The sequence below is a fragment of the Nicotiana tabacum genome, chromosome 11, assembly GCF_000715075.1.
Source record: "Nicotiana tabacum cultivar K326 chromosome 11, ASM71507v2, whole genome shotgun sequence".
In the NCBI taxonomy this organism is placed as follows: Eukaryota; Viridiplantae; Streptophyta; class Magnoliopsida; order Solanales; family Solanaceae; genus Nicotiana; species Nicotiana tabacum.
The window spans coordinates 153,490,196-153,504,223 of NC_134090.1; the positions used below are offsets into that span (position 1 = coordinate 153,490,196).

Here is a 14,028-nt window from a genome sequence, read left to right on the forward strand (position 1 = left end):
ACACTCCGTCCCATATAACATATATAATCAGTGTGACCACTGCTCTATAGAACCTTTAAGTTTTGGCGGTACATATTACACGTACAACAAAAAATAATTATACCTTAATTCCGAGTAAGATAGAATCGACCATTCAAATCCTTAGTATTCATAGTATTATTTTATTTAAATTTGTTTGTATCCGATATTATAAAAACTCAATTTTCTTAGTACTAGAAATTCTCTAAATTTTAGTGACATTTAAGTCTTTTCTATATCTAAAACATATACTAGCGCTATTTTAGGTACATCAAGAAAAAAAAACGAGAAAACATTCAAGCCATAGACAAACTAATATGGTAAGAATAATTTTTCATTATGGGTGAGTTTTAATTATTAATTTCTCTGGATTATTAATACTTATAGAGAGATTTACCCGAGTTTATAAATTTATACACTTAAACTCACAAAAGGAAATAACATCAACTGGAGAAGTTTTGAAAATTCACACTTTCCAGAAAGACAGCTTAGGAGATGACAACGAATACCAGGAGGGAAGTCACAAGAACAGCGAATACACTAAATAATCCCCAATTCGTAATATAAACGTTTCATTTCATTATTCTAATACCATTTCCAGTAACCCCACGTTTCTCCCTAGATCCCTTTTCACCTTCGAAATTCAAGTTTCTGAATTCTGCTGAAAGATTAGGATGAAACCAATATTGTTAAGATTATGGATTATCTCCTTAATAATGTTTTTGTCATGTAATTATTGGGTAATCGGAGCTTCCAAATCTCAATCAACTGAAGAAGCTTACGTCACTCTTCTGTACGGAGATGAGTTCTTGTTGGGTGTTAGAGTGCTTGGAAAGTCAATAAGGGAAAGTGGGTCCACTAAAGATATGGTTGTTTTGGTCTCTGATGGAGTTTCTCAATACGCTAATGACCTCCTTCGAGTATGTATTTTTAACACTATAGCATTTACTTTCATTTTGGTCATTTTTTGCATAGTGTAGTTTGATTCAGGCAAACTTTTAGTTGCTTTATACACCCTCCGTTCCAATTTGTTTGGTATGGTTTGACAGACTCAGCACAAAGTTTAAATAAGAAACCAGACTTTTGAAACGGTCGTTCTTAAATATGTTATAACATTTGTACGACTATAAAAGCTTTTCATTAAGGATAAATGAAAAATTTAAAGTTAATTGTTTCCAGAATAGAAATGTGTCAATCGTTTTGAAATGGACTAATAAGAAAATATTGCCAAATAAATTGGCACAGAATGAGTAATTGTTTTCAAGTCGGATAGTCGAGGAGTGTTGCAATAGGTAGATAACTACTTTGAAGATGGTGTCATTATAATGAGTACTCTAACTATTGCATTGAAATGACCATGCCCATCTAGCACCCAAGGCCAAGAGGCTGGTCTAGTGGTTGAAGAGTTGGGTGCTAATCTGGGGAATCAAGGTTGGGGCGTTAGTCAACTCCATGTTAATTGTTCTCATCCACCTAAGTTTTGGTGGACAGAGTTAACCGTACCTTTGCTGGTGGGAGGTTGTAGTTTCCAATAGATTAGTCGAGGTGCGCGCATGTTGGAGTGAACACCACTGCTATTGCTATAAGAAAATTAAAGGAGCATGCCCACTTATAGGGATGGACTTAGGAAGCAGGGAAAGTGGTTTTGGAGTTCTTACTGTCTTCAGGAGGCAAAGATTTCTTGTACTTGGATTCTCTCGATATGTACTAATTCTAATGAATTTCCTCATGCACATATAAAAGTCAGAGTCAAAAGTAGTGGATTTGCCCCTGCAACCACATATACTTATTAATGGTATGAAATGAATACAAATGATACATATGGCCGCCTCTAAATAATTTGGAGTTGAGGTAATGATGACTGCTCGATTAATAATAATTTTGTATGAATAAGTCGTTAAAGACTAAGGTCTTAAATTGAAGTGTCATTGTGCTGGTTCGCTTTAAGAAGTTTGAGTTTGATAGGGAGGTGTAGTAGTTTAGTGTATCTTCTATTTAGTAGTTTAGTAGATAGATTCTAACCTGTACTTACAAATGCAATGTATCTTCTATTTTGCTGCTAAAAGGCCTTCCAGTCAGAAAAAAGAAGCAAACCAGTGACTGAATTTGAGCTTGTCCCAACAAGTCCTATAGTCTATTCAGTTGTTCCGGCTGTCATTCTATATTGAGCTTGCCTTATTTTGTCCCATGTTAGTTTTTTCAGTTGTTCTAGATTTCCATCTTAAAATTTGTGTCTGATTCTAAGGCATCTCTAGATGTGGCTTAATATTTTTATTGAGGGATTTGGCCTTTGTTTCTTCCTGTGCAGGCTGATGGTTGGATTGTGGAAAAGATTAGTTTATTGTCAAACCCGAATCAAGTGAGGCCGACGAGGTTTTGGGGCGTCTACACAAAGCTAAAAGTATTTAACATGACCAAGTACAAGAAAGGTAATTCCATATCTCAGCGCTTGATTTTAAGTTTGGGCAGAAAGGAAGAAAGGGATATGATCTACATTTAAAACTTTCTTACGTGCTTTTCAAACTTGGCCAAGTGAATTTGTGGTTGTGCAGTATAGCAATCTATTTCCGCTTAATTTATAGTAGTTGGTATAAATGATCAGTTCTAACACCAACACCAACAACAACAACCCAGTATAATCCCACTAGTGGGGTCTGGGGAGGGTAATAGGTACGCAGACCTTACCCCTACCCCGAGGGGCAGAGAGACTGTTTCCAGGAGACCCTCGGCTCAAGAAAGCGACAAGAGACGATATATTAGTACTATCCATAGATTCATAATAAAATAACATAAAACAAAATAAAATAGCATACCATAACATAAAATAAAAATAACAACAGTATAAGAAATATAGGAAGTACAAAAAAGATGGAAAATATAATAATATCCAGCAGATAAAGCCCTACATCAGTAATTGACCAGTAACATCCTAAGACTAACTCCTAACTGGCTAATTTCACTTTAGTGCGCTGTAGAAATACTCACACCTTCCCCCTAGCCTACAACCTTAATGTTCGACCTCCACAATTCCCTGTCAAGGGCCATGTCCTCAGTAATCCTAAGTCGCGTCATATCCTGCCTGATCACCTCTCCCCAATATTTCTTAGGTCTCCCTCTACCTCTCCTCGTGCCGACCACAACCAGTCGTTCACACCTCCTCACCGGTGCCTCAGTGCTCCTCCTCTGAATGTGCCCAAATCATCTGAGTCTTGCTTCCCGCATTTTGTCCTACATGGGGGCCACGCCCACCTTCTCTCGAATATCTTCATTCTTAATCGTATCCATCCTTGTATGCCCGCACATCCACCTCAACATCCTCATCTCTGCTACTTTTATCTTCTGGATGTGTGAGTTTTTAACCGGCCAACACTCGGTCCCATACAACATGGCAGGCCTAACCACTGCTTTATAAAACTTACCTTTTAGTAACTTTGGCACTTTCTTGTCGCACAGGACTCCCGATGCTAACCTCCACTTCATCCACCCCACCCCTATACGGTGTGTGACATCCTCGTCGATCTCCCCGATCCCCTGAATAATTGACCCAAGGTACTTGAAACTACTCCTCTTAGGGATGACTCGAGAGTCAAGCCTCACTTCCACTCCCGCTTCCGTCGGTTCAGCCCCAAATTTGCACTCGAGGTATTCCGTCTTCGTCCTGCTCAACCTGAAGCCTTTAGACTCAAGGGCCTGTCTCCAAACCTCTAGCCTCTCGTTGACACCGCCTCGTGTCTCATCGATTAGAACTATGTCATCAGCAAATAGCATGCACCATGGCACATCTCCTTGAATATGATGAGTTAGTGCATCCATCACCAGGGCAAATAGGAAAGGGCTGGACGCAGACCCTTGGTATAACCCCGTAACAACCGGAAAATGCTCGGAGTCGCCTCCTACTGTCCTAACCCGAGTCTTAGCTTCATCATACATGTCTTTTAATCACCCTAATGTAGGCTGCCGAGACCCCTTTAACCTCTAAGCAGCTCCATAAGACCTCCCTAGGAACCCTGTCGTACGCTTTCTCTAGATCAATAAACACCATGTGGAGATCCTTCTTCTTATCCCTGTATTGTTCCACCATCCTCCTCATAAGGTGGATAGCTTCTGTGGTAGATCGCCCCGGCATGAACCCAAACTGGTTGTCTGAAATTTCAAATTTTTTAAAATGTAGGGAAGGTAGGGTGCAAAAGGTAGGGAACGTAGAGTTGTCACTTCATGGCATCTTTTTCTTCTCTTTTGTGATAACTTCATGACATCTTTTTCTTTTTTCTATTTTGTTGATAAATTCATGACATATTTTTTAAAAGTAAAGGTGACACATTTTCTGAATTCTAGTCCTTAATGTTGGAATTTCTGCTTTTATTTTGGCAGTGGTATATCTTGATGCTGATACTATTGTAGTAAAGAGCATTGAAGATCTATTTAAATGTGGGAAGTTTTGTGCAAATTTAAAACATTCTGAGAGACTAAATTCTGGAGTAATGGTGATTGAGCCTTCAGAAGAGGTTTTTAAGGATATGATGAGCAAGGTGACCACTCTGCCTTCTTACACTGGAGGTATGCTATTTCTGTTAACTGTTTAATTCTTAGGTTATCTACTCTCTGTCCAACCTTAATAGTTAAACAAATGTAATCTTTATTTTGGAGGATTTGGATTATCTTCTGTCGTCTAATAATCTTACAAAGTTATTGTCTAGGTGTGGAAGTTCTTTACTCTTATTAGGAGCTTATCTTGTGTAGTCCTCCTAACAATCAAAGTCTTCCTATTTTGAGAATGTGAAAAAGTGATGCATTCTTTCCTGCTGACAGGTGATCAAGGTTTTCTGAACTCCTACTATGTTGGGTTTGCTAATGCGCGTGTTTATGAGCCAAATCAGCCTTCAGATGTCTTAAATTCTAGAAAGGTCCCTGAAATGGAGAGACTTTCTACTCTTTACAATGCTGATGTGGGCCTTTACATGCTTGCTAACAAGGTTTGTTTTAGGATCAAGGGACTGCCTCTTTTGAATCCTTTGACTGTTGTGTGTGTCTGTGTGTGTTTTCTTCTTCTTCTTCTTCTTTTACATTTATTCTATATTTTTGAGGGTTTTTTGTGGGTGAGGGGGTGAGGGTGGGGCGGGTTGTGTGCTTTGACTTTTTAATTATTTGGATCTGGAAGCAATGACTTCAAATGGAGTTTCTGTTTGACACAGAAAACATTGATTTACATGAGAACTGTAATATACTGCAGCAGTCATTGGAAAATTGCAACATGTGATGTTTCAACTTTGCATTGTTCTGTGGGCTTACCGTGATTGTGTGAGAAAATAATCCTGAAGAGGCTACAATATTGTGGGCTTATTGTGGTTATGTCAATCATGCTTCATTCATTGGAAGCTACTGCAGTTTTGTTTGCTTAATTTCATTCTACCAAGTATGAACAGTTCTACAATCTTAGTGATCCACATAACCATATTTCTGCAAAGAAGAACCACGCCAAGAAATTATGCGAAGAAGTTACACATAGAATCAAAATTCGGGTGGTTGAAATGGAGAAGTGCTATGTCATAGAGAGATGCCCACAAAAGTGAGTGCTGAAGTCCAACACATTCGCAAGATGAGTGTCGCAGTAATGTAGATGCTAAAATGGATGTGCGGTCATACAAAGCTAAACAAGATTAGAAATGACCACATTCACGAGTAGATTCAAGTAGCTCACATCGAGGATGAAATGAGAGAGGGTCCTTGAGATGGTATTGTCATGTCCTAAGTTGTCCGCTAGATGCACCAGTCCGTATGTGAGAAACCATGGTGAGTAAAAGGTTAAAACGGGACGAGGTAGACCTAAAATTACTTGGAGGGAAGTTGTATCGAAGGACCTACAATTTCTTTAGGACTCGTGTAGACTTAGCGAAAGATAGGGCACAATGGAAGAAAATGATCTATGTAGGAGATATCTATTAGTTGAGAAGATGTTTTAGTCATGTTAGCATTATTGCTTTACTTCATATGCTTTTTTACGAGTTATTTAGCCTAGTAAAAAATATGAAGAACTTCTAGTACTTTTTATGTTTATTTTTATTTTATAAAATATTGGCCTGAGATGAGTTTAAATGGCGTAACATGGTTAGTGAGATTTCATATATACGATCCCAACTTGTTTGGGACTGAGGCATAGTTGTTGTTGTTGGAGAAAGTTGAACAATAGCCATTTAGGGAAATGTTATTTGATAAGCGCATGGTCTGAAAAGAAATCAGTCAAAGAAAAGAGTATTGAATGGCAAGAACTGGTAACAGGTATATGAGAAAATAAATGAGAAATTTAGAGCAGAAACTTTTTAGATGCAAGAGCTTGATTTTCTTTAAATGCATTTTAACTTTTCCTTGCTTGCACTAACCCTTTTTTCCTTTATATTTTTGTAGTGGATGGTAGATGAGAAAGAACTCCGAGTTATTCATTACACGTTGGGACCACTTAAACCATGGGATTGGTGGACATCTTGGCTGTTAAAACCTGTTGACGTATGGCAGGTACTTCTCTTCTTCCGTGTACTCTAGTCACTGCCCACAGCTGTTGCAAGTCTTTTTAGATTCGATATTGTTGTCTTCTTCCTCCATTTGTATCCTAAATTTTACTTTCCTGATACCATGGTCCATAGCACTGTTTCCTTGCTCAACATAAACACTGTTTTATGCACTTTACTGTTTGCGGCTTAAAGCTGAGCTTGCGCGCTCTATGTTGTTGTGCTAGAGATGATTTTGCTTAACTTATCTCCAACAACTGTATGACCTTATGTTTGCTCATGCTACAGAATGTTCGGGTTCGTCTTCAAGAATCGTTACCTGGAACTGGAGGGGGCAAAAATCCTAGAGATGAACTTCTTGTCAAATTTTTGTTTCTGTTTCCGTTGCTTCTGATAGTATTTTGCTACTATCGATCATTTTTAAAGGTCAGCAATTTAAAATGATGTCATTACATAGTTGTCAGCATTTTGAGTATCTGTCATATTGAAAAAAGATTTCTGTCTGCAGACCCGATCATTGTGTGACCATGTTAGACAGCTATACTACAAGGTCAGAGCTAGAGGTGTCCTACCTTATTCTTCCGTTCCTTCATCCACCATTGTTTCCCCTCAGCAGGTATCTTTGCTCCTTATCGATTGTAGAGTTGTGACATCCTGGTTTTTCTTGCTCTTTTCGTTTCACTAATCTGTACGAGATTGGCAAAATAATGAATTGCCATGTCTTATGTCTTGCAGAATGGCTTTCAATTATATATCAAGCATGACATAGTTGAAGTTCTTACTCCTATTTCTAATGTTTTCTCAATTTATGATTAGCTTATATTGCTTGTTCCTAAATGATAATGAAACAAGTTCACAAATTGTATGCAGCCGAAGGTGCCTGCTTTTCTGGGTGGGATATCTGTATGTGTCTGTTTTGCTGCTGTTCTGGCGTCCCTTGGGCTTTCACTTGTAATTATCCCACGCCAAGTAATGCCGTGGACTGGTCTCCTCCTAATGTATGAGTGGACATTTACACTTTTCTTCCTCTTGTTCGGGAGTTATTTGCACTTAATTTATCAATGGGGAAAGGCTGTGGCAAATCGTGCGCGACAATTTCAGGCTCATCCTGCATCTTTGGACCATGAGTCTGGAAAAGGTTGGTTGACATAAGTAAGTAGTTTTCATTTTACTTAATTTAAGGTGCATTGTTTCACCGTACTTGGTGTTTTGTTGCCTTGTAGGTCATCAGGTGCAGCAATCATGTTGTGACATTGCCGCGTGCTACTATGGGTTAGGGATGGCATCTCTTGCAATTTTAGCCCCTGCATTGCCTAGTATTTTCGGAATCACTGCTTTGTTTTTGAGGTACTTTTAATATAATTACTTCTGCACTTCAAGTTATTTATAATAGTTATGTGTGTGTGTGTGTGTATATATATATATATATATATATATATATATATATAAGTTATATTCGATATAATATTAGCTAATATGCTATTTGGCGTTTACTTGCCCTGGAACATTATTTTGACAACAAATTTGAATATGTTCACTGAGTTATTGTCTGAAGATATAGGTTTGAAATTTGTATTTATATATGAGATGCTAAAGTCCATTGCAACATCATCCGTTTAAATGCATTTAATATGAAAAGGAACAAAATCATTTGGTTGAATACATCAATGGCCCTCAAACTTGCCAACAATTTTCATTTTGACACTTTAACTAAATGTGTAACCTATTGAGTACCGATCTATACCCAAAACTGTGCATATTAGATACATAATGTTGACATGGCATAGTGCGTGTAGAACACCAATTTTGAGCTCGTGGAGGCCACAATTTTAGTTTTTATGTTTTTTTTTCTTCCTCCCTCTTCTCTCTCCCTGCGACCATATCCTACCTTCCCTTTCCTTCTCTCTCCCTGCCACCTCTGGCACCATCAAATCCCTCTTCATGCTCTCTCACGCCACCACTGCCACTCACCCCACCCTCGACCTTTTTTAATTCACGCCATTACAGTCCTCCGTCTCTTCTCTCAACCAACACCCGTGGTCCATCTTCATAGGATTTTTCTTACTTCGAAGAGCAATGGTACAAACCTTTTCATAAGTTTGGTGAAAGGCAATCCTCAAAAAAGTCATAAATTTTCTGGAATTTCACCGACAGCTTGCTTCCGCAGCTAGCCATTTTCTGCAGTACTGGTATGCTTGATAGCCTTTCAAATTGCAGAAGAGAGAACAGGGGAGTTAAGGACGTCATTGGTCTGCTGTTGATGAATCTATGTTGTGGCGTGAATGGTGGGGCGAATATTTGGGGTGTTAAAATTGGTGAAAACTATTTTGCCTGTGAAGGTAGTGAAGACAATTGATTCTTACTGTAGGAGTTACATATGGTCTGGAGTTAACACAATTATTAAGAGAGGACAGCTAGCCTGGGATAAGATGTGTGCACCTAAATCCATAGGGGGCTTAAATCTCACTAATTTGTTGTTGTGAAATAGAGCAGCTATCACAAAAACCTATGGGGACTTGGCTCATAAAAAGGACAAACTTTGGATCAGGTGGATTCATACATACTATATAAGAGGGCATGACTTGGACAATGTATGTGTACCACAACAAGCGTCTTGGATGGTGGGAAAAATTATGGAAGCTAGAGAAATGTGGAAGCAGGTTCATGTTACACCGAAAGAGGGTAAGAGCTTGATCAGGCAAATCTATCTTCAACTACTGGGAGATGAGCCTAGAGTACCTTGGAAATGTCTCATGTTTAAAAATGAAGCAAGACCCAAAGCAAAGTTCACTATGTGGTTGCATTTGTAGGGCAGGTTACCTACCATAGGCAGACTAGTTAGATGGGGAGTTTAGTTGGATCCTTTATGCACGCTCTGCCAATTAGGGGTGGGCGTATTTCGGTCGGAACCGAATAAACCGACCGAACCGAATTTTTTTTATTTTGGTTTCGGTTATTCGGTTCGGTCGGTCGGTTTCGGTTTAAAATTTTAAAATTTCAGTTTTTCGGTTTGGTATTCGGTTATTAAGTTTTTTAGTTCGGTTAACCGAAAAACCGAATTATTAGCATATATGTTCTTTAAGTTATATATAGGCTAAGCCCATAGGTAATAAATTAATACTATTGGGTCCAATCTATCAAAGACTCAACCCAATTAAGTAAGTCCATCAACTTTCCAATCTTAAAGACTTTCAGTCTATTAAAACTTCCATAGCATATATGACAGATACCGGGAGAATTTCACACAGAGTTGTAATTTACACTATGTTTGAATTTTATGATCCATAATAGTGTGCAAAGTTTAGTCTATTTTTTTCTTTCTATAAACACAATATTTCCAACAATTTCGAAGTTTTGGAAAAAATCAACTAATTCGTTGGTCGTATTATTACATAGAAGGAGTCCAATATGATAATGTTCAAACCGAAAACCGAACCGAAATTAGAAAAACCGAACTGAACCGAACTTATTTCAGTTCGGTTTCGGTTACCACTTTTACAAAACCGAATAACCGAACCGAATTTCTTCAAACCGAACCGAATCGACCGAATGCCCACCCCTACTGCCAATGCCAAAATGAAACTAGAGATCACTTGTATGTGGACTGTGATTTTACTAAAAGATTATGGAGCAGAGTCCTTCAATGGATGAGGAGACAAATTTTAGCAGCTACGTGGGTTCAACAGTTACAGTGGGCTGTTAAAAATGCTAAAGGCAAATCACGATCAGCACAACTCTTTAGAATGGTCTACGCAGAAGTCAGTCATGCTGTTTGGAGGGAAAGAAACTAGAGGATATTTGAAAAAAATGGTACAAATGTGGATAGGATTGCTAGGAATATTGCTTATATATGTAATGTTAGAGCATCCACAGAGATTAGGAAACTTGTTCAGTCATGGTATTTTTAGCTCCTTTTAGTGATAGATTAGGTGTTTTTTTGTTTTTCTGTAACTTGCCTGAGAGATGGAAGAGATCCTCCCTAGGAGGCGTGCTTCAAATCTTTAAGGTAAAGGCATAGTGGTTTTGTCAGCTAGATGTTTACTTATGGATAGCTGGCTGTGATAGCTTCAGCTATGGTCTGTAATTTCAAATTTGGTGGTTAATAAAATTTTAATTACCAAAAAAAAAAAAATTGGTGAAAACTGTTTTGACAGTGAAAAATGGTGTCGTGGGGATTTGAAGAAAGGACTTTTTTTTGGGGTGGGGTGGGGGTTGGCGGGGAGTCGAAGAAGACGACGCAGATGTGTGAGAGAATTGGAAAAAAAAAGTTGTAGATGAGAGAGGTTTTACTTTTTAAATCTTCCATGTGTCGCATACTGGTCCTTTTTTTTTCTGGCCATGTCATAGCGTTTGGGAGTCACGCACTTCGTTCTTGTGAGAGATTGTCTGTTAGATGTCTAATATGCACAAAGTATAGACCAGGTGTTCGGTAGGTGACAGCTTTAGTTGAGGTGTATGAAATTTTTTGGCAAGTTTGAGGAGTCGTCTATGTATTTAGCCAAATCTTTCCAAGGGGATCCTTTTGAGACCATTGGGTGAGAGCACATTGAATAAAAGATGTAATTAGATATTTTAGAATAGGTCATTTATGCCCCAAAAGAAAAATATTTAGAGTAGATCTGATCATTTGTTAAGTAGCCTAGGAGAAGGTTCAAGGTTGTAACCATTTTGGTTAAACTTTATGCAGTCATTTCCGGATGTGTTAACAGTAAAAGCCTTCAAAGCATGCGACTCTAAAATGCTGCTGTCACATATAAACTACTGTCTACAACCATATGGCTTCACACAGATGGTCTTCTAGTGCATTCTTAACTTCTCACTGGATTTGTTCTCTCTCAGTTGATAATACCATATGCCTTTCAACTTTTCAGTACATGTGTCGTCTGGCACTTGAAAAACTTAAAAGTTTTATCTTTTATACTGTGTTTATGTTGTTGCAGATTAGGATTGATGGTTGTAGGAGGCCTTGTTTTAGCATCCTTCATGACATATGCTTCGGAGCATCTATCGATTAGATCATTTATGAGTGGCTTTGAAGAAGGGGGCACACAAAGGAGGAGTATATGTTTCTTGTGCTGATTGTGGCATATTCAGGTAGCAGCCAACTACATGCAAGCTCTTTCTTGCACTTGTAATTCATTTCGACATATTCTTCCTGGTAACTTAACGTGTGAATACACAGGTCTTTTTCGGTCTCACATTTGCTTATCTTAGAAAGGTTGTGGTGTAATTCTTTGTAAAGTGTCTGCCTGTATATGAATCTTATAATCTAACAAATGTCAGAGTATCTAATGTTAGGTTTTAATATCCAAGTAATTTGAAAGTGTGTGTAAGTTCCCCTTAAAGGGGAGCCTTGGCGCAAAGATAAAAGTTGTCGATGTATGATTAGAATGTCATGGGGTTCAAACCATCAAAACAACCACTTGCATAAATGTAAATATGGTGCGATTCTTTCTCAAGCCCTTATAGCCAGTGCATTGGGCTATTTCTTTTCTTAGGTTTGGCAGGCTTTGTGCATTGAAGCTCTGCCAAGAACGTAAAGCTTCCTAGTAATGTCCAAATCTTACTGCTAATGTTTAGATCATATGATGTGGCATTTGATTGGCAGGTTGATGGATAGGGAAAGATTGTCCTTCTATTCCACCCCTTAGAGAGTAATTAAAATTTAAAAATACTTAATAGGAAGGTGGTAATGCCATTCCCAAGCATAGGGAGAGTCAATTTCACAAAATAATTCGATCTAGGAAATTGTGGTATAGGATTCTTACATTGTTTCCTTTTCCTTTTGCACTTGAATTGTAGTTTTTCCAGTGAACCAGCTAGTGTGCAATGACTACCGGCAGGAGTGGAAAGAGCGCTTTGTGAAAAAATCGTGTGGCACGGTAAAAGGTTTTCCGTTGGGGACACCTACTTGTGGAATGGGGGGGGGGGGGGTTCCTTGATATTAAGGTGTCAAGGCGGTGGTAGAAGGCCACAGGTGGAAGCAAGAAAGAAACTGCCTATCTTGTCCTTGATCAGATTTGAGTATACTAAAGATTTTAGCAACAGCCATTGCTTCTCGATAGGGGTGACAAATAGGCGGCTCGGGTCGAAAACGGGTAATGCAAAAACAGATAAATTATTTGATCGGACCCATATTTAATACGGATAAAAAACGGGTTAATCAGCGAATAATATGGACATGAATATTCATATTATTCATGATTTATTGAATATGATCACTTTTGGGAGAATTCAGTCTTCCAAACTTGAAGAATCCCAATTTGAGGCTTTATAAATGTAAAAGTAAACTCATTAGTTATCCATTTTGTAAGTGAATAATATGATTCTTATCCATATTTGATCCATTTAAAAAAAAATTATCTAACTTATTTTTAGTGGATAATATGGATGAATAACTGTTTTTTTTAAATCATTTTGCCACCACTACCTGTGGATATCCAAATATCTAAGGAATGTCCCCCAAGATTTTGAAGTGGCTGCATTGTTCGTTCATTTTGATGAATAACCAATCTCTCCTACTTCACTTTGGCTTGCTTATTTGACTATAAAATTCCTATTCACTAGACTAGAATATTAGGGGTGTTCAAATCGAACCGAAAATCGCACCAAATCGATTAAAAAATTTGGTTATGTTTGGTTTGATATCAAGTAAAAAAAAATCGAACCAAACCGAAAATATATACTCCCTCCGTTTCAATTTATGTGAACTTATTTCCTTTTTAGTCCGTGCCAAAAAGAATGACCTCTTTCCCTATTTGGAAACAATTTACTTTTATGCAATGATTTATAGCCACACAAAATATATGTGCTTCTTTTTACACCACAAGTTCAAAAGTCTTCTCTCTCTTCTTAAACTCCGTGCCTAGTCAAATGAGTTCACATAAATTGAAACGGAGGGAGTACTAATTTTTATATATACTTTTAAGACTTTATATAGAATTTTCTTTAAAAAATGTCAAAATGTTTGGGATCCTCCCGTGGAATGTGATATTTAATATATCTATGAAGTGCGTTATTTTTATTTACTTTAAATAATGGGTTGTATCATCACTTTCTTATCAAGTGTTATTGAAATGCGTCAATCTCTTTGTTCTTTCATATTCATATGTAAAGATATGTTAAATCTTATATCTTTTTCAAATTTGAAATGATATTTAATAATTTTAAAATTAAATAGAGCATATCATTATTTAAGTTTCATATTGATTTTTATGTTTAATTATTAAATTCGATCGGTTAACCTTGAAAGCATACATCAACGGAAAATTATTATTAGACGGCTAAAAAATAACTATCACGTGTTATTAAAAAAATTCTCCCATAAGAATATTTTAATAGATCATATGTTTGTTAGTTTTTTCGATCTTTACTAAACATATATTCACTTATTAAAACTTTATCTATAACTTAAACAAATTAAGATTGAAATAATATTAATGTAACAAAAAACTCGAAAAATCTAAAAAAGTTGATAAAATCGAATAAATCCAAACCGATATAGTTA

The 14,028-nt window shown here is 37.3% G+C and overlaps 1 protein-coding gene across 2 annotated transcripts; it reads left to right on the forward strand.

The window, feature by feature from the left end:
* The first annotated feature begins 225 nt into the window (after nucleotides 1-225).
* Nucleotides 226-11,891, forward strand: LOC107819625 (inositol phosphorylceramide glucuronosyltransferase 1). 2 transcript variants are annotated; one of them, XM_075225588.1, is made up of 11 exons: nucleotides 226-338; nucleotides 769-938; nucleotides 2,327-2,447; nucleotides 4,390-4,575; nucleotides 4,828-4,991; nucleotides 6,421-6,528; nucleotides 6,810-6,947; nucleotides 7,030-7,137; nucleotides 7,392-7,659; nucleotides 7,745-7,868; nucleotides 11,462-11,891. In XM_075225588.1, exons 2-11 carry the CDS (start codon nucleotides 885-887, stop codon nucleotides 11,598-11,600), a joined length of 1,410 nt encoding a protein of 469 aa, XP_075081689.1. In that variant the 5' UTR covers nucleotides 226-338; nucleotides 769-884; the 3' UTR covers nucleotides 11,601-11,891. The 2 variants fall into 2 exon arrangements, with proteins under 2 accessions (XP_075081689.1, XP_016501242.1); XM_016645756.2 differs by lacking the exon at nucleotides 226-338 and having other exon boundaries at nucleotides 425-938.
* Nucleotides 11,892-14,028: the final 2,137 nt, after the last annotated feature.

What these genes read in the sequence shown, in the direction of transcription:
- LOC107819625 (XM_016645756.2), top strand. Translation starts at nt 693, where the DNA reads ATGAAACCAATATTGTTAAGATTATGGATTATCTCCTTAATAATGTTT. An exon ending in ACGCTAATGACCTCCTTCGA is followed by an intron (nt 939 to 2,326) that starts GTATGTATTTTT and finishes CTTCCTGTGCAG; the next exon opens with GCTGATGGTTGGATTGTGGA. An exon ending in TCTGCCTTCTTACACTGGAG is followed by an intron (nt 4,576 to 4,827) that starts GTATGCTATTTC and finishes TCCTGCTGACAG; the next exon opens with GTGATCAAGGTTTTCTGAAC.